This window comes from Dipodomys merriami, unplaced genomic scaffold (assembly GCF_024711535.1).
Source record: "Dipodomys merriami isolate MVZ:Mamm:240054 unplaced genomic scaffold, mDipMer1.0.p SCAF_487, whole genome shotgun sequence".
Taxonomy (NCBI): Eukaryota; Metazoa; Chordata; class Mammalia; order Rodentia; family Heteromyidae; genus Dipodomys; species Dipodomys merriami.
Window position 1 is genome coordinate 487,858 of NW_027206054.1, and position 20,220 is coordinate 508,077.

A 20,220-nucleotide genomic window follows, 5' to 3' on the forward strand; every position below is an offset into this window, starting at 1 on the left:
GCTATGTTTACAAACATGAGTTTTATTTTATTTTTTTTGGCACACCCGCTTGTCAAGTCAGAAATTTAATAAAGCAATGGGGATGCTAATTGATATGCAAAACCAGTCTCAGGTTCCTAGAAAAGTCTAATGACTCTCCAGTTCATTAGGAGTGCAGAATTAAGACAGGCATAAAAGAGGTGGGAGTGAACACCAGCCTTTCTTTTTCTTTTTAAAACCTACATTGGGAAACTTCACAAGTTTTATGATTAAGAAAAGAAAGTGTTGCAATCAGTGTCTTTCACACACTGGATATTTATTATTAGAAAATAGTTTCTATCAGCTGTCAGTACCAAACAAATTGCAAGGAGCTTGCTTCTCAACATATTGTTTTTCCTTCCTTAATGATATTTAAATAAACAGCTCACAGGCGCATGGAAAGTTACCACACTCCCTTTCCCTTTAAAAACGGAATAACTGAATGAAGTTTAGTACAAAACACCCTTTCAGTATGACTTGTTCCGCAGTCATTTTGATCTCTCCTTGAGTAAGAGACATGAAAAAGACCACTCAGGCTATCAAATAACCCCAAAAGAACCCACAGTAGAAACCGGGGAACAGAAAACTCACCCAAACAAAACCCCCTCCAAACCAAGAAACCAGTTTTTACATTGGTTTTTTGATTTTGATTATCATCTAAGTTATATATATATATATATTTATATATATTTGAAATAGTAATAAAAAAGGAAGAATTTAATTGCATCTTTTGAGCGAGACAACCTTCCTCCTAGGTTAAAGAGGTGTTCAGAAAATTCCATACAGTATCTGCTAAATGAACATGTTTGGCAGCTTAGCAAGTATCATACCAGTGCAGCATCCATGATTTGAAGTCAAAAGCATTTGCTTTCTTCGGGCAGAGGAGGCTGCTGCTTGGGCAATGTGTGGACATGGCTCTGGTGTTCTTAGACCCTTAGGTTAAGGACAGGCCTGAGTGTAGCTCAGTGCGTGGCCCCAGTGCAGAATCTTCCAATCTCCAAACAACGAATCAACCAAGCAGTTGCACAAAAACCATCAAACAATGGTCTCCTTTGAGTTCCTCTTGACTGAGTGCAGGCCCAGCAAGGACTGCTGGTTGGAGGGTATGTTGACAGACTTTGGAATGAGGAGAATCACCCTCTGATTGGTCCGACGCCATTCATTATATAGCCGACAGTGGTACCTAAATGACACCTGGGGGAGGGAAAGGTAAGAGAAGGTATATAGGTAGAAGGTAGGTAGATGTTTAACCAGTCCAAGAACTAAATGCATCACACGTTGAGCAGCTCCTGAGAGCTGGCAGCACGGAGGCCTACGGCAGCCCAGGGCAGGTTAGCCTGGTGGCTTCCTTCGCTCCTCCACACACTGGGCATTGTGAGGATATCAACAGGAATGGAAGGTTCTTTTTGAGATTCAATTTGATTTGGGGCTGGTGGTGCTCTGGCTTCAGTGGTAGAGCACCAGTTGAGCAAGCATGAGGTCCCGAGTTTGAACCCCAGTGCAAAATCAGCATAGCTGGAGACAGCAGGACAGAAGAGCGCCACCGGCAGCCCGTGTCCAGCTGCATGAGCTGGACAAGGGGCCGGCCTGCCCTCCAGGTTCCTCTCAGTGAGGGAGACAGATGCTCGAGCTCTATGTACTTCCATACTTCCACACACTGCCCTGGGACACAGGGATATCTTCGTAGTGTGTTTCAGGCAAGCAGCACACGTGTAATGTGGTAGCCCCAGGTGTGCACCTCTATGTCATTGTACTTGTTTTTCTCTCTTGAAGCCCTGGAAGTGTCTCAAGAGCAGGACTGGTGCTTCTTGTATTCCTCTTTGCACACCCATCACCTGGCTCAGTATCAGACACTAAATCAGACACAGCTGCTCTTTCTTACTGGGTGAATGAAAGCAAAAAATCATTGGGAAAAATAATGATCTTACTAGGTGCCGGTGGCTCATAGCTATAATTTTAGCTACTCAGGAAGCTGAGATCTGAGTCAAGGTCCAAAGCCAGCCCAAACAGACAAGTATGAGAGACTTTTATCTCCAATTACCTGGCAAAAGCTGCAGGTAGAGGCATGGTTCAAGTCATAGAGCACCAGCCATGAGCAACAAAGCTGAGAGCTTGAGGCCCTGAGTTCAAGGCCCCAGTAATGCCCCTCCTTCCCCCAAATCTTATGCTTTTCTCATTGTAACACTGCTTCAAATTTGGCCTTCTTACATATTTGCTTACAGTGATCAATTGCTTGCAGTGATCAATTATGATCAATTGTAATATAACTCCACCCCAAAAGATTTGATTTTATAGAAAATCCGAGAATGAGACACTTGAACCTGTTTGTTTTGGAGGCTAGTATAAATCGATGGCTTGCCTAGAAAATTCAGTGTACAGTTTTGAAGATGAATTTTACAGACCGGGGAGCAGGGCTGGGGGCCGTGGGTCACATGTGTAATCTAGCTTCTCAGGATGCTGAAACCTGGAGGATCATTGTCCAAGGCCAGCCTGGGCAGAAAAGTCTACTAGGCTCCATCTCCAAAATAACCAGCAAAAAGCTGGGCTGGAGCCATGGTTTCAGTGATAGAACGCCCGTGGAGCAATTGTGACGCCCTGAATTTGAGCCCCAGTGCAACTCCTCAAAAAAAAAAAAAAAAAGCAATCTGTGTGAGTGTTTCTAATTAGATGCTATGAAGTGCTATGAAGCCAGGAGCCTGTGAGCTCGAGGTGACAACCCAGTTCTAGGCTGTTTAACTGTCTTGCGGGTAGGAACCATGGGAGTCAGGGAGTAGGCTGATCCCATAGTTTTGAACTTAGTCTTTCTGGAAGTAAAGGAGCCAGCGGGCCATAATCAGAAAGGGATTATTAGCCTCCCTGGCAGGATGGTGAAATTCAGGGCCACTTGAATTTCTGAGGCGAGTGAGCACATGCCATACGCCAAGTGCCAGAGACATTTGGGTGGAAATATAAGCTTTTAAACCCCATGCAGATGCGCTTTCTCTGAAAGGCCCTGAACATGCCAAAATGGACCTGTTTCTTTTCTTTTTTTTTCAAAGCTTAATTCTCTCCCATCTATTTGGTCCCACGGCTGCTTGGTGCTACAAGGTCTGAGCCCAGGGCCGATGGCTGGGAAGAGTAAAACACGGGTTGGTGCTAAGGAAGAACTGGCCATGTAAGAGCTCTGGAGCCGGGCAGAGCTGCAGGAAAGCCGGACGGCGAAAGCAAGAGTTCCTTCCCCACAGTGCTGAAGAGCTGCGCACACCAAGCTTCAGTAATCCCAGAAGAAGCTAAGGTGTCTGAAGGCTCCAGAGCCATGTGCTCTGGGCTGGTACCCTCCTCATCCTCCACCCAGTGCCCACCTCCTTTTGAGGGTACAAGATACACCATGATAGTCCAGATAACATACATAAAGAACTCAGCACACGACCCTGCAGGTGTCAGGCGGTCCAGCCTGCTGTCTTTCATATGTTAAATATGGAAAGGAGGAAGAAAAAGAAGATAGTTTTGTGACACTCTTGATAAATAGGAAAATGAAAGGGGGCTGGGTGGTGCAGGGAGTGGGGGAGAGAGAGAGAGAGAGAGAGAGAGAGAGAGAGAGAGAGAGAGAGAGAGAGAGAGAGAGAGAGAGAGAGAGAGAGAGAGAGAGAGAGAGAGAGAAATTGCCTAGTTGTCAGTGTGGTCATGAACTGGCTTCATGCTGAGTCTCCTGGGAGCTTGTTAGAATATCAAGAACATGGGGTTCCCCCCCCCAGACCTTAGGAATCAGAGCGCTTCCTAACAAGATCCCAGGTGCTTGCAATGAGCATTCAAGCTGAAGAAGCGCCACTTTCTGGAACACCGGTGTCAAAGACTTAGCAGAGCTCCCTGTTCCTTGGCCAGGAAATTAAAATTTAAAAAGGAAAAATAAAGAAAAGAACCCATTTGTGCAGACAGATGAGTGCGCACTAAGCCGTTTTAATTGCTGCTAACCACTACTGTCTTTTAGAAGAAAGCATCTTCTGAAGATGACTCCTTTGCAGGGAAAATAAAGGAAGTCGGAGCCACAGGCTGAGAGAGAGAGAGCACGGGTCTGAAGCAGCCCCAGGTGAATGCCTGCCCTGTCTCTAAATATTCCAAGACAATCCCCCGCCCAGCACTTTGTTATCACAGAAAAAAGGAGGCTTAATTTAGAGACATAAAGAGGCAGTGCAGAAATGACAACATAAACCCAAAACACATCATAACAATAATGTTAGGAGCCAAATTTTGAGGCTTTAATAAAGAAGAGGGCAGGAAGAAAGGGTATCTGGCCATTATTAAAAAAAAGGAAAAGAGGGCTGGGAAGGTGGCTCAGTGGTAGAGCGCTTGCCTTGCATGCCTGAGGCCCTAGGTTCGATTCCTCAGCACCACATAAGAAAAAGAAAAAAGCTGGAAGTGGCGCTGTGACTCAAGTGGTAGAGCGCTAGCCTTGAGCTGAAGAGCTGAGGGACAGTGCCCAGGCCCAGAGTTCAGGCCCCACGACCGGACCAAAAAATACCTTCCCTCTGGAGCTCACTCTGCAATCCCAGCTACTTAGAAAGTAGAGATTGAGAGGATCAGTGTTCAAGGCCAACCTAGGAAAAAAAAATGGATGAGGAACCCCCTCTTTACCCACAAAAAGCCAGGTGTGGTGGTGTGTATCTGTAATCCTAGCTACGCATGAAACATAGGTAGGAGGATCATGGCAAACACTGGTGACTATGAGAAAAATAACCACAGCAAAAAAGGGCAGGAAGCACTGTTCAAGTGGTTGAGTACCATAAACAAGGTGTGAGGCCCTGAGTTCCAATTCTAGTATTACAAAGAAACAAAAGCAAAAATACCCCAGCCTTTATGAGATGGATTTCCTGAAGTATATTCATTTACTCACCTGAAGGACCTTAGCCAACTTTCTATCCTGGGTGAGGTTTGTTTACAATGAGTTGTAATCACATGAACAGGGGTGGGGGGTGGAGGGGGAAGAGGAGGAAAATGTTAGCGCCCACCTCTCCCATCAGGGAGGTGACCCAGGCTGTGGCGAATAAAGTTTTGCTATGACTTGTAGCGGACAGCTTTCTCTTTGGAAGTCATGGTGTGACTTAAATGCAGCGGTGCAGTCTGGACTTCCATTTGCTTAGTCATCTTCCTGCCATGAACCTAGCTCACTCATCTCTTACGCAGCCCAGAAGAGAAGAGGGCTGTGAAAGGGAGAGTGGCCATGGAGAAATTCAGCATTCTACTGCAGCTCCTTTAAATAAGCATTTGTTGTTGTTGTTATTACTACTACTACTACAACTACTATTACCCATACTAGAGCTTGAACTTAGGGTTCTCATGTTCCTGCTTAGCTTTTTCAGTCAAGGCTGGTGTTCTACCACTTGAGCCAGATTCTACTTATGGATTTTGGCTGGTCAATTGGAGTTAAGAGGCTTGTGGACCTTTCTGCTCAGGTTGGCTTTGAACTGTGATTTTCAGATCTCAGCCTCTTCAGTAGCTAGCATTTAGGCATGAGCCACCAGTGTCTGATTTACAACAAGAATCTTCTTTTTGTGCATATGTGCTGGGCCTGGGAACTATCACTGAACGTTTTTCCCCTCAAGGCTAGTACTCTACTATTTGAGCCACTGCACCACTTCTGTTTTTTTTTTTTTTTTGGCCAGTCCTGGTGCTGTCCCTGAGCTCCTTTTGCTCAAGGCTAGCACTCTCCCACTTGAGCCATAATACTGCTTCTAACCTTTTCTGTGATTAGTTGGAGATAAGAGTCTTGTGGACTTTCCTGCTTGGGCTGGCTTCAAACTGTGTTCTGGTTGTGAGCTGGCTTCGAGCTCAGATCTCAGTCTTCTTAGCTAAGATTATAGGCATGAGCCACCGGTGCATGGCCTTTCCTGCCTAGGCTGGCTTTGAGCTTGCAATGTTCAGATCTCAGCCTTCTGAGTAGCTAGGCTTCTACCGTAGCCAGTGGCACATGGCTACAGCCAGAATTTAAATGACCAATCCATGTGCCTGGGTGTCATCTTTGAGGCACGGTCATTCCTTTACATGTACCGTGCTGGGCACTGGCTATGTGGTGTTGAACCCACAACCCTCAGTCCACTCCGTGCCTTCAGCTACTGCCCACTCAGCTTCTGGCCAGTGCTGAGCGTCCCAGAGGAGAACCGTGATGTTTCTGGTTTCTGGTATCTTTCCTGTGGGTGACAGCCTGGCTTTTCTGGATTCCAGGGATACCTCTGAACACAGCAGGCTGGGGGGCGGTGGGCAGGGTCCCCGAGTTTGGTCAAGTGGGGCCCTGGTGGCCACGTGAGCTGGGAGAAGGCTTAAAGCCACCGAGACCAAGTGTGCTTGCCCACCCTCCTCACAGCACGGCTTCCAGGCTCTTCCAGAAAGCTCCTCTGAGGAGCTGGCCTGGGAGTAAAACAGTGTTTGTTTTTCTGAGGCATTTTCACAGCAAATTCTCCTTAAGCTTGACAGCTTGTTTACAATGGGTTCCTGCCGTAGGGCAGTTTCCAAGTGCTGTCAGTCCTGACTTACGGCGCTTGCCACCGCTGCTCAGTGCAGCATTTATCTGAGAAGGAGTTCTTTTCCGTATTCAATAACCTATTCCTGAGCGGGTGCCAAGCACGTTCCTCTCATCAGTCAGAGGGGAGAAATGTCTTTCTTTCCTGCCTGTACTTTGCTTTTTGTGAGGGTCGGGGAACTGGGTGTTAGGAAGCCACAGGAAGATGAGTCTGGACACACGCTGGGCTAGGCTCTGGGATGTATATTCTCAGATGTCATCCACCAAATCCTCCCAGTAACCACTGACCTGTGGTTATCAATGATTTCCTCTAAGTACCAGAGGAAGACGGAAAGTTACAGCCAATGCTGGGAGCTCACACCTGTGATCCTAGCTACTCAGGTGGCAGAGATCTAAGGATTACAGTTGGAAGCCAGCCGAGGCTGATAAATGCAGGTAGCTCCTATCTCCAGTTAATCACCCAAAAAGCTAGACCTAGAAGTGTGTCTTAAGCAGAAGACTATTAGCCTTGAGCAGAAAAGCTAAGCAAGAGCACAAAGATTTGAGTTCAAGCCTCAGTACTGGAATAAAGAAAGAATGACCAAAAGAAGGAAAGGAAGAAGAGAAAGATATGACTATTAGTATGCCAGAGCTTGGGTTAAACATGTTGCCTGTAGATTCTAAATGCTGTAAGGAATGAACCGTACCAGCCTATTACAGTCAAGTCTGGTCTGCTTCCCACCCAAACCTTTCTTTCACCTGAGATGACGATGTAGTAGGGGAATCCATTTCACTGAAAGCAGTCTTTCTATTTCTTTTCCTCCTCCTCACCACTCCCAGTTCTTTCTTGTTAGATAAATGTATACTTAGCTAAACAGGTTTGCGTGAAGACCTTAAATTGAGTCTGAAAGCCCAGTTTGTGGGTTTCCTCTCAAACCATCCTTCATCATAAGGACTCTTCAAAGGAAAATCATAGACTAGGAAATATCTATATATGGTAAAACTGATGTTTCATGATGAGTTTCCAAGTACTTTTCTGGGTGCTCTTTCCCCACAGTCTCACCATTCTGGGGGGAATGCACTGAGTGCCATCACCACTTCACCAATAAAGACCTGGAGGTCAGAGGGGCCAAATGACTTTCCAAGGTGGTGTAGACAACACGTAGTTAGACTATTTAATTTCTGTGGTGTGTGTGCATGCGTGCCTGTACCAGTCTGAACCCAAGATATTTCTTCGCTTTCTTGCTCACAACTGGTTTTCTATCATCTGAGCCATGCCTCCAATCTATCATTTTGCTGATTTAATTGCAGCTGGAATTTTGTGGACTTTTCTGTCCAGGCTGGCTCTGAACTTTGACCTTCTAGGTCTTGGTGTCCCAAGTAGCTAGGATTACAGGTGTGATTCACCAGTTCTGGGAGAGAATATTTAATTTCTTATTTCTAACCCTTCTCTCTTCACAATAGAAACATGCGGATCAACTTCACTGCTTGCTTCACAATGGAACAGGACATACTTTGGAAGTGTGGACATTTTTAAAGGAAGCACTGACAGTTATATTCGTCTGGGAGCAGAATGTCTAAACTGATCACAACATATGGCAATGCTGTAGCATTAGAACACAGTCAGCTTTCTAAAGCTCAAGTCAGGACCCTGTCCCTGAGACGGAAATACTCCCTCCCCCTTTATTGCCAGAGCCCTCTCCCAGGAGGGAAGGGACAGAGCTGGCAGAGTCACATGATGGAAGTGAATAGGAAGGGGAGTATGAGTACCAGAGCTTCCGCATGCCGACTCTTGTGTTATGGGAAAGCTTTAGACAGGAAACACCTACTGCTTAACAACAGTGTTCTGTTGCTCAGAGTAGAAGCCAACATGGCAGAAGAGTACTGCCAGGAAGCCAAGGGCCTGGCTTCTGGATGTATTGTAGAAGACAGCGATGCCTTCCCTGCCATCCCAAGGGGAAGCATCAGGAAGCCAGAGCAATGGTTTGCACTTTGTGTGTGCTGCCACTGGTGCCACAGCAAACATTTTGCTGTATGAAGTTAGAAGGATGAAAAAGAAAAGAGAGAAATGTTGAAACATTCTTTCTGGTACAAAGGCAACACTTATTGGGAAATGTCTTTTCTTTGGTGGCAGCTTCTCTGTTGGATAAATCAGTGCTTTTATGGGCAACACACTCAAAATTCCAACACATAGAATAATCATCAGGGAAAGTGCAACGCCAGGTCCACTGAAGACTTAAGCCTGGGTTAGAGGAAGACAAAAATAACCATCCAGAAGGGTTCTTGATACCTGCAGGCAGTGGCCACAGAGACCAAGCGCATCATTCATAACACTCTACAATCCCAGCGGAAGTGAAGAGCATATGCAAGAGATCTCCATGCCTTAGAACAGATGAGTTCTAGTCTAGCAGTGAGAAAGGGTGTGTGTCTTTGATTGGTGATGTTTTTTAATTTGATGTGTTCCCACTACGATTGGTGGTGCTTTTTAATTTGATGTTTCCCCCCTACAGTTCAGACAGACAGACAGACACATACATACACCACCGTCCATGCCAGCATCTGAAGCTCTGTTTTTGGCTGGGCAGGAGAGAGGGCTACAGGTAAGAGGGAAGACCATGCCATTGAGAGGCCGCCAGCTGCCGTTGGCCTGAAGCCCGGGCCTCAGGCCATACTTACTAGGGTCCAAAAGAGGTAAATGGTGAAGAGTGCCACAGTGAGTGCAATCAGTCCCACGGCTTCGAGCCGACTACTGAAGTGCAGGTGGTCCACAGCGCCCCGCAGACACAGCCAGCCCGAGATGGTGGCCAGAGGGGTGATAAATAAGAAGCACACCATGTCTCCAAACAGAGTCCGCTTCTCGTGCTGGGGGCCGGGATTTCTGAGCCACTGCCAGAAAAGAGACAAAGAAAAGTAAGGGAGAAGGTTAAATACCGGTGTGGGGCAGACACTGCTTTAAGGGTGTCTGTGACGTCAGAATCAGCAGAGCGGCACCTCGGTCCTGTTCCCACACAGTGAAGAGGCATCCAGGGCTCATTCCCAGGCCCCTGCCTCTGAATAATAATGCTTGTGATCATCACAACGACACTTTCCAATGTCCTTGCTGAAGACAACCTGCCTTTTGTGAAAATCATCCAATGGCCAGGCTCCTGTTGTGAATCATAATGATCGCACATGAAGGTAGAGAAGATGTGACTCTTGAAGGTGATAGAATTTGGACCAGTGCCCTCTACAGGTCTCTGGGTAAAGGCTTGGTCCCCAGGGTGGGTGTATGAGGAGGTACTATGGGCCTTCAAGAAGTGAGCTAAGAGGGTTGAGCTGAGGTTGCTGGGACCCTGGCTCAAGATGTGACCTCTTACTCTGATATGTATTCCTGCCATGACATGCCAGTCATCAGTCCAATGGAGCTGCTGACTTTGGCCTTGAACTTTCAGAACCGTCAGCCTACATGAAACTTTTCTTTGTATATTAAATGCCTCAGGTATTTTGTTTCAGTCATGTGAAGGTAGCAGCTGAGGTATGTATGAGAAGTTTAGTCATGTGACCCTAGGAATGTGTGCAGAGATTTAGCCCAGCAGGTCTAGTTGCTCAGATCTGGCACATTTTCAGCAAAGGTCTGTTATTAGGACTGGCTCTGGACTGGTTCCTTTGAAAAGAGGTCATGGGACACTAGCTGAAAAACGAACTAAAATAAAAAAGACTGAGGATGTGGCTCAAATGATCCTAGCAAGTGCCAGGCCCTGAGTTTAACCCCCAGTGTCATCTGTCTGTCTGTCTGTCTGTCTGACCTGGATACCAAGACAATGTGTGTACACATTTCCATGAGTTGTGGCTATATGCATGAGACTGCACTGGAAAAGGATACTGGGAAGCTAAGCAGCCTTGGCTCTGCACCTTCTCCTTATGCGACATAAATATAATGACTATAACAAGGCTTCTGAGTCTCCGGGAGTCCTTCCCATGACCCATAAAGCCTGAGGATGGTCTTGGGGACTGTCAACACAGAGTGAGATTCCTGACTTCATAGATTCAGTAACTCCCTTTGGTTGGCCTTGAAGACTCTGGTCCCCTTCACTTAGGACCACTTCATCTTGACCAAACCAACCCCAGAAAGGACCAGGAAAATCCAGGCTTCCTGGAAGATTAAAGATGAAACTTTATGGTTAAAAGATGAGGAAAGGAGACAGAGATATTGTCCTTCCACTTGGGTAACCAATGGATAGCTGCTGAAATGTTTCTTTTAGGGTATTCGATGAGGGATCTCAATGTAATCCCATGCTTACACACCAATGCCAGGGTTCACTGGTAAGGAGGCTGGTGGATTTTCTTAGATTAGCATGAAAACAGGAGCCCACGCAAATGACATTCCATCTCACTGGCTGAGGAGTTCCAAGTGGGAGAGAGGTCAAACACCAATGATGGGGTATGATGGGGTAACCTTGGTAGACTTTTTTTTTTTTTTTGGTGCTGATTCTGGGGCTTGAATTCAGGGCCTGGGAGCTGACTCTGAGCTTCTTTTTGTGCAAAGCTAGTGCTCTGCCACTTGAGCCACAGCTCCAGTTCTGGCTCTTTTTGGTAATTTGGTAGAGATATGGGTCTCCCAGGGTGTCCTGCTTGGACTGGCTTTGACCCACAATCCACTGATCTGAGCCTCCTGAGTAGCTAGGAGTACAGGTGTGAGCCTCTGGCACCCAGCTGGACTCTGCTTTTGTCTTGTCCTTACCAATAAGAGTGGAACATATACCCAGCAGTGCTGTTTGCTAAACAGGAGTGCTGTGACTATGAAGGAGAGGTTCCAAATGGTCTGCTCAGTGTATCTTAGAAAACCCTTGGTGGGGAGAGAATCCTGATGGGATGATAAGAGTGAGTGACGATGACTGAAAAAGAAGGGAAGGAAGTGTCAGGCTTGAGGGTAGAGAGAAACAGAAGAGGTAGAAAGAGCAAGCAAGTTGAAGAAGGTGTGGCAGAGGCTAATAACTATGTGAGCAGAGGAGTTTGTGGGAGGCTTTCGTGGGTGTTTGCTTCTGTCCCTAAGGCACCAGCTTCCAGGATAAAGACCTTAGAAATGGGCTGAAACAGTCTCTTCAATACTTGGTGTTGGGTAAACTGGACGCGCATGTAGAGAAGACAAAAATTAGATCCCTGTCAATATCAACTCAAAATAGATCAGACTTCAACATCAGACCTGAAACCCTGAAACTACTACAAGACAGAGTAGGAAAAACATTAGAACTTATTAGCATAGGCAGGAACTTTCTAAAGAGAATCCCAGAGGCACAGCAAATTGGAGAGAGACTTGACATATGGGATTACTGGGGTTTCTGCCCAGCAAAGGACATAGTTACTAAACTAAACGGATAGCAAACAGACTATGAGAAGATCTCTACCAGTTATACACCTGACAAGGGCCTAATATCCACATATACAAGGAACTCAAGAAACTAATTCTCTCCCTTCAAATGAATAATCCAATCTAATGGGCAAAGGAGTTAGAGACTTCTTAGAAGTAAAAGTAGGAATGGTCAATAAACACATAGGAAGTGCTCAACATCCCCCGCCATAAAGGGAATGCACATCAAAACAACACTGAGGTTCCATCGCACCCAGTAAGAATGGCCAGCATGGAGAATTCAGACAAAAACAAATGCTGTTGGGGATGCAGGGAAAGGGAACCCTATTGTGCTGCTGTGGTGTAAACTGGTACAACCACTCTGGAAGGAGGTTTAGAGATTCCTCAAAAAAAACTAAACATAGGCTGGGTGCTGGTGGCTCATGCCTATAATCCTAGCTACTCAGGAGACTGAGATCTGAGGCTCATGGTTTGAAACCAGCCCAGGCAGGAAAGTCTGTGAGACTCTTATCTCCAATTAACCACCAGAAAAACAGAAGTGGTACTGTGGCTCCACTAGAATGCTAGCCTTGTGTGAAAGAGCTCAGGGACAGTGCCCAGGTCTTGACTCTAAGCCCCATGACTGACAAACAAACAAACAAAAACAAAAAAATCCCCTAAAAATAGTACTAATCTACGATCCAGTAATGCCACTCTTGGACATCTGCCTAGAGTATTGCAAGTCAGGATACTGTAAAGACAGTTATACATCCATGTTCATTGCCATACTATTCATAATAGCCAAGTATAGAAATAGCCCAGATGCCCTATGAGCAAGAAAATGTGGTACCTATATTCAATGGAATTTTACTCATCCATTTGAAAGAATAATATTTTGTCATTCGCAGGGAAATGAATGGATATAGAACAAATCATGGTAAGTGAAGTAAGCCAGGCTAAGAGACATAAATGGTGCATAGTTTCTCTCAATATGTGGAAGCTAGATATAAAATACAAACACGCATGATAATATGTACAGGGATCAATGCATTACTCACAAACAAACTGATTAAAGCATGGCAGAGTCTGGGGAGGAATCCAAAGGTGTAACTCCTCTGAACACCTAACATACTGTTTCTCAAAATGAGTACCAGGAAGTGGAAATGTGTTCTGGAGGAGGGCAAAGGAGTAGGGAGGCACAGGAATGGAGGGAGGAAGGATGAGCAAGTGCAGTCATTTTATTCAATACGTAACCTGAGGGTAGAGTCAAGAGGAGGTGAATAGGGGGAGGATGAAGGAAGCGGGGATATTCACCAAGAACCATTGGACTTATATGGAATTGTATGACTTATGGAATTGTAACTCCTTTGTGTAACTACTTAATAATAATTAAAAAATGAGCTGAATATTGAAAGAAGTCAATCTCAGCTCAAAAGTGGAAATAAATAAAAACATTCAGACTCAGGAAAGGGGAAACTCATTTGTGAATATAAATGCACCATTATAATTAAATATAAATTAATATAATTTTTATTATAATATTATAAATATTATAAATAATATTTAATATAAATAGCCAAATGATCAAGTGCAATATATTAGCCCGGCCATCTTAGAACTCTCAATAACTTCAAAGAAGCTCAAAGCATTAGCATTATTTCCTTGACTAAATATTAGGAAGATCACTATGACAATAGAGAACAGAAATAGGTTATTATTATCCCAATTACTTAGCAAGGGTAAATGATTGCTTCAGGTGATTCAGAGGCTGAACTGAGAAGAGGGTCAAGATCTTATTACTCTGTGTGTGTGTGTGTGTGTGTGTGTGTGTGTGTGTGTGTGCAAGCATATATGTTTTACACCAGTACTGGGACTTGAATTCAAGGCAGGGCACTGTTCCTTAGCTTTTTTGTTCAAGGCTAGTGCCCTACCATTTGAGCTCTACTTCTAGCTCTTTGGTGGTTAATTGGAGACAAGAGTCTCATGGAAAGCCGGGTGCTGGTGGCTCACACCTGTAATCCTAGTTACACAGGAGGCTGAGATCTGAAGATCACGGTTCAAAGCCAGCCCGGGCAGAAAAGTACGTGAGACTCTCATCTCCAATTAACCACTAGAAAACCGGAAGTGGTGCTGTGACTCAAGCAGTAGAGTGCTCATCTTGAGATGATGAGTGCAGGGATAGCGCCCAAGCCCAGAGTTCAAGACCCACCACCACCAAAAAAAAAGTCTCATGGACTTTGCTGCCCAAGCTGGCTTCAAGCCTCCTTCCTAAGATCTCAGACTCCTGAGTACGCTAGGGTTACAGGCCTGAGCCACTGGCATCCTCTAGGGTCTGTCTACTCTTATTTTCACATGTTAGTAGTGAAATAATTGAAAATTAAAATTGTAAGACAACAGGTAGATAACATACTTGTCTATGTAGTTCTATGTGCATAGCTAACTTCCTGGACTGTAATTCCCCTTGCTTTTGCTTAAGAATTCTACACATATTTTATTAAAACTAATTTATTACTTTATTTATCTCTGTGGTTGTTGACATTGCCTAATGCAATAATTCAGAGTTGGAAGGAGGTAATTACAAATCAGTATTTACTCTGATGTAAAACAAATGCACAGGGCCTGGGGTGTAGCTCAGTGGTAGACTGAATGAATTCTATGCATGACGCCCTGGTTCAATCCTCAGCATTCCCATTAAAATAACTTCATAAAGAGCAAAACAAACATGCAAAATAGAAATAATTGTGTCCAGTTTCATCTTTTTTTTTTTGGGGGGGGCCCGGTCATGGGGCCTGAACTCTGGGCCTGGGCACTGTCCCTCAGCTCTTCAGCTCAAGGCTAGCGCTCTACTACTTGAGCCACAGCTCCACTTCCGGCTTTTTTCTTTTTCTTATGTGGTGCTGAGGAATCGAACCCAGGGCCTTGAGCATGCAAGGCAAGCGATCTACCACTGAGCCACCTTCCCAGCCCTCGTCTTTTAAAAAATTTTTTTTTGCTAGTCCTAGGGTTGAACTTGGCCTGGGTGCTGTCCCTGAGCTTTTTCAGCTCGAGAATAATCTTCTACCACTTGAGCCACAGCTCCACTCTGGCTCTTTGGATGATTCATTGGAGATGAGTCTTATGGACTCTCCGCTTAGGCTGGCTTTGTACCATGATCCTCAGATCTCAGCCTCCTGAGTAGCTAGGATTACAGGTATTCACCAGGTATTGGTGAATACCTGGATCAGTTTCATCCTTTTAAATTATAATATGATCTTCTGAGGATTTCCCAGGCTGCTTTATATATCCACAGTCACCCCCTGCCTACATTCTACCTTATTAACAATATTTTGGGGAGGCTAAGCCTCTTGGTGTGGTTTGTATTTAGGTAGGGCTCCCTCAGTACTATTATGTAAAGTCTATCTTCTTTCAAACCCCAAGTGTTGCTTATTTCTCAGACAAATGCAGGCCTCTGGGCAAGAACATCCCTGGTCATCTACCACCAAGAGACAAAATTTGCCCTGAGCCAATGAAGGGCCACTGCCAAAATACCTAAACACATTCAGAAAGGGTGTTTACTTAAGTATAGAAAATCTGATTATAGTTCAAATTCCCTACAATATGGAACACCCTAAATAAATTATACAACTGACTTAAAATAGAATACCATAGAGTCATTTCAGGTAATCCTGTACATTTTCTATTTATCAAACATGATATATTGCTGAACAGCAAAAAGAAATTCTGGACAGAATGTATTCTATGGTTCCCGTATAGGTAGTCTATAATAACACAGACAGAGAAATTGACATTTATAAATATAGCATATTTATGTAGGCAAAGACTAGATGGACACCTGGCAAATCAATGGCTTGTTTTGGTAGGAAAATTATGAGTGGTTCTTTTTTTTGGCGGGGGGGAGGGGAGGATCCGGTCATGGGGCCTGAACTCTGGGCCTGGGCACTGTCCCTCAGCTCTTCAGCTCAAGGCTAGCGCTCTACCACTTAAGCCACAGCTCCACTTCCAGCTTTTTTCTTTTTGCTTAGGTGGTGCTGAGGAATCGAACCCAGGGCCTCATGCATGCAAGGCAAGCGCTCTACCACTGAGCCACCTTCCCAGCCCATGAGTGGTTCTTAAAGTGTTTTATGTGGATCTTTCTTTTTTTCTAAAGTGGGCATGGATCATTTGTAAAAATAAGTGAATAAACAGTGTCTATAACACACCTACCATATACACACATGTGCACACAAACATACACACACTGGTGTCTAGCTACTATCAGAGCAAATGGCGGCAGTAAAAACACTTCTCAAAGGGTCGCAGAGGCAAGCTCAGTGCCGGGAGGTTGGAGTTTATCTTACTGCATTCATCTCATGGAGTCTTCTCAACAATCCTGTGAATTCTCATTTCATAGGTTTGGATACTGGGGAGCAGAAAGTTTGCTAAGAGAGCGAGTGGGGGCAGTTAGAGGTGCATCTTAATCCAGTCATCTTCTGTTCCTTTCCTTCCATATTAACCTTTGCCTTTTGAATGAGCTTGTGATTGTGAGTGTGAGTGCATGCTATGTGTGTGCTAGCCTTTTGTGGTTTCATATAGGTGCACTCTTCTTGGAGCTGAATGTTTCTTTGGAGGGCTAGGGTGTTTTCATGATAATTTCACAACATTTTGTGAGGCTGCTGCTCTATTGTATGATAATTCTTTTACCTAAGAAATGAGGTCCAATTTCTGGGCCTTTGATCTTAGATACATTATCAAGCATGGTACCCTATTTCATAACAGACAAAAGGTTGATCTCCTCAATTACTGTTCTATTATATGGCTAACTCATGTATCTTTTGACTCTGTCATCAGTTACACGCATCACACATTGTGAATACTATATATCTTTTGTGGTGGTGCCTCATTCAAGTGACCAGTGAAAGTAAGGAAGGGCAGGTGAAGCAAAAGGCAGCCTTGTCTGTGTGTGCATCTTCCTGCTGACCCTCACTGGTACAGCAGTGCTAATACAGTGCCTATCATGTACGACAATAGCTTGTCTTTCTCAACCCTTCCTATTTGCTAAGCATTATCTTGTGTGTGTATGTGGGGGGAGGGAGGGAGTTGGATGCAGGGCCTAGGCACTGTCCCTGAGCTTTTCTTTTGCTCAAGGCAGAGGCTCTACCACTTGAACCACAGCTCCATTTTCCACTATTTGCTGGTAAAGTGAAGATAAGAGTATGGATTTTCCAGCATGGGTTAGTGTGAAACTGGGATCCTCAAATCTCCATCTTCTGAGTAGCTAGGATTACAGGCATGAGCTACCAGCACCTGGCTCCAAGCATTATCTTGTAGAATGTCATAACTTATTCATGCTTTCTTTTTTTAAAGTTAACTTTATTATTACTGTAGAGGTGATATACAGAGGGGTTACATTTATATTCATCAGGGAATAAGTACATTTCCTTTCACACAGTGTCATCTGCTCCTTCATTCTCTCCCATTCTCTCCCTCCCATCTCCACCCAGGAGTTGTATAGTTCACTTTCATCAATGTGTTCATGCTTTCTTAACAACCACTGAAAGGGCTATCATTATTAACAATATGATTTTATAGATAGGGAAAAGGATGCACAGGGAAGGCAACTCATTTGTAAAAGATTGCTCTTGGCTTTGGTCTGGGTAGTGTGGCTCCCAAACTGGTATTGCTAACCAGTGTGCTTTTTCCTTCCTTCCTTCCTTCCTTCCTTCCTTCCTTCCTTCCTTCCTTCCTTCCTTCCTTCCTCCCTTCCTTCCTTCCTCCCTTCCTTCCTTCCTTCCCTCTCTCCCTCTTTCATTTCATTTCTTTCTTTCCTTCTTCTGTTCATGCCTGATCTGATACTGAAATTCAGGACCTGAGCACTGTCCCTTAGCTTTTTTTTTTTTGACTCAAGGCTGATGTTCTACCAACTGAACCACAGCTCTACTTCCCACTTTTTGCTGGTTCATAGAAGTCTATAGACTTTCCTGCTTGGGCTAGCTTCAAACTGTGATCCCCAGATCTTAGCTTCATAAACAGCTAGGCTTACAAGCATGAGCCGCCAGTGTCTGGCTTATATTATTTTTAATAGAACATGGCAGAGGCTGGGTGGTGGGGGGTGTGTGTGGAGAAGACAACTATATCTTAACAGTTCTGACCAGTACAAGAAAGGATATTTACTTACTGAAGTTCCTTCAGTGTGAGATACCAATTAATTCATCCTGCCACATCTGGATATTGTTTGCAGCAAAAATACCACTATTGGAGAGCTATTGGCTTAACCTAAGTCGTCAGCTTATACTTGGTGGTTAAGTAGTCTATTTTAGAAACCAAGGCCAGTGATTGAGAAGCGTTCCCCTGGCAGCCCTACCCATGGGGCTGCCAGGGGCTCTGTGGCAGCTAGGGGTATCCTTCCTGCTTCTTGTTCTCTGGTTCCATCAAAAACACGAAGTAGACAAAGAGCATGCTGTTGAAATTCCCAGTAGTGACCTGTCTATTTTTCTGTGACTTATTCCTAACCACCAGGTTGATCTATTCTTGGAAAAAAGTTCAACCAACAACACACTAAGGAGAAACTCCACTGTAATTAGCAGTGGGGGGCTGAGACAGAGGAGGGAATGAAGTAGCAGACTACCACCCATGACACCATGACTGGACATGAGCAGCCCTTGTGGCTTTATCTGTGGGTTTGATTTAATTACAGCATCAATATGTTAAATCCCTGACTAGACGGTAGAAGCACAAGGGTGTGATGCTGCAGGACATTAGCTTCTATCTTCCTGACTCTGAGTTAATTGGCTTTAGTCCAAGGTAGATGGGACACCCCGCAGGCCAACTGTCCACCAGAACCAGACTGCACTCTTTTGGCTTAATAATTCTCCTTGACCATACTCTTCCCATGCAGCTCCTTATTGAGAAACCATTACAAGAAAGAAAGAAATGGATAGGAGGGAAATCATGTCAAATTTTGGAACTGGAATTAAAGCAAGTTCTCACAATATTGACTCACCTGACTTTCTCTGAGCGCCTTTGCTTACTCTGATGGCCAGCAGAGTTATTAACCAACCATTTGCCTTATTTGAGAAGAGTCTTATTCTGGAAGCCTAGAATATTCTGCACTGAATTGACTCACTTGTCTGTGGAGATGGAATGTGGAAGGGGAAGGGTAATGATCAGGGGGTGACAGGTTCTTTGTATAACAGTTTGTGTGTGTGTGTGGGGGGGCTTGAATCATGACCTGGGTGCTGTCCCTGAGGTTTTTTTTTTTTTTGGTTAACCGTAGCACTCTATCACTTGAGTCAAAGCTCTACTTTTGTCTTTTGGGTGGTTAATTGGAAATAAGAGTCTCATGATCTTTCCTGCCCTGATCTCAGCCTCCTGAACAGCTAGGACGTTCGTATGATTTAAAACTGAAATGAAATCCATGCTTCTCAGAGAACAAAGTCAAACAAACGCCCATCTGTCTTTTAAGTGTCTGAACGCTGCATTCTGCCCGTGAGTCTCTGAGGTGCTGGAGCCACACAGGACCCTTACCAGAGGACTGACTCATGTCTTGATGTCTCCCCAAGTTTCCAGATGTAATATTCAATACCACAACGTACAGGAGAAATAGAAAGTTCTAACTGCATTTGTCTAACACAGAACCACCCCTCCCAATCCTTTATTTCTAATTCTTCTCCCTATCAGCCAATGCCTCTCTCTCCTTGTTGCTTGGGTATCCTGTTTCCTTTCGCTGTCCGCAGGCTTTCAGCGAGCCCTCCTGGGACGGCCTCCAACTACACACTTCTCCCCATTCCCACAGCTACCACTCCAGTCTGGCTCACCATCATCTCTTGTCTGGAGGCAACAGCCTCTCTGTTCCCACTCTGGTCACCCTACAGTCTAGTTTCCAAACAACTGACAGAGTTAACTTGCAGAAATATAAAGCAAATCATGTTGCTTTCTTGGCTCTAAATTCTCCCATGTATAGAATGAAGCCCGATCCTTTTGGAAATAAAGGGCCTGACTTCATCCCTTCCCTCCTCTGAGTGGGTCTCCTAATAGCTGCCCCTTTATTTTCAGTGTTTACAAACAAAGGCTGTCTCCTCAACATGTAAGTCTCAGCTCAAAGACTCCTTTTCACTGGAAATGTCCCTTACCCCTGTGAGCATTCCCCAACTGCATTTTGTGCAGGGTGTAGACTACTCTCGGAAAGGATGCCACTTCTGTTTTTGTGTCCCTGTACGGCTACCCGGTTCAAGGAAAGCTGCTTGATGGGGGGACTTTGTTCTTCATTCTTCTGTGCCTTGACCTAAGCACAGAGCTGGAACACAGTGGACGCTCAATCAAAATAATCACACGACTGAGTAGCCCGTAGGCTTGACCAGGAATGATCTTACAGTATTAGTTAGACTAATTAAACGGACTAGGAAGCAGAAATTGTGCTGGTGTGTGA

General features: G+C 44.8%; 1 protein-coding gene across 2 annotated transcripts in view; it reads right to left on the minus strand.

Moving 5' to 3' along the window:
- Nucleotides 1-274: 274 nt before the first annotated feature.
- The window catches only part of LOC138809143 (E3 ubiquitin-protein ligase MARCHF3), a 152,150-nt gene continuing 132,204 nt past the window's right edge, over nucleotides 275-20,220 (minus strand). Inside the window, exons 4-5 of one of the 2 annotated variants that reach the window (XM_069995567.1) lie at nucleotides 9,167-9,376; nucleotides 275-1,212 (exon numbers count right to left, since the gene is read on the minus strand). In XM_069995567.1, coding sequence (XP_069851668.1) covers nucleotides 1,054-1,212; nucleotides 9,167-9,376 — 369 coding nt within the window. In that variant the 3' untranslated portion in view covers nucleotides 275-1,053. The remainder of the gene's footprint in view (nucleotides 1,213-9,166; nucleotides 9,377-20,220) is intronic. The other variant, XM_069995568.1, reaches the window with a different exon arrangement.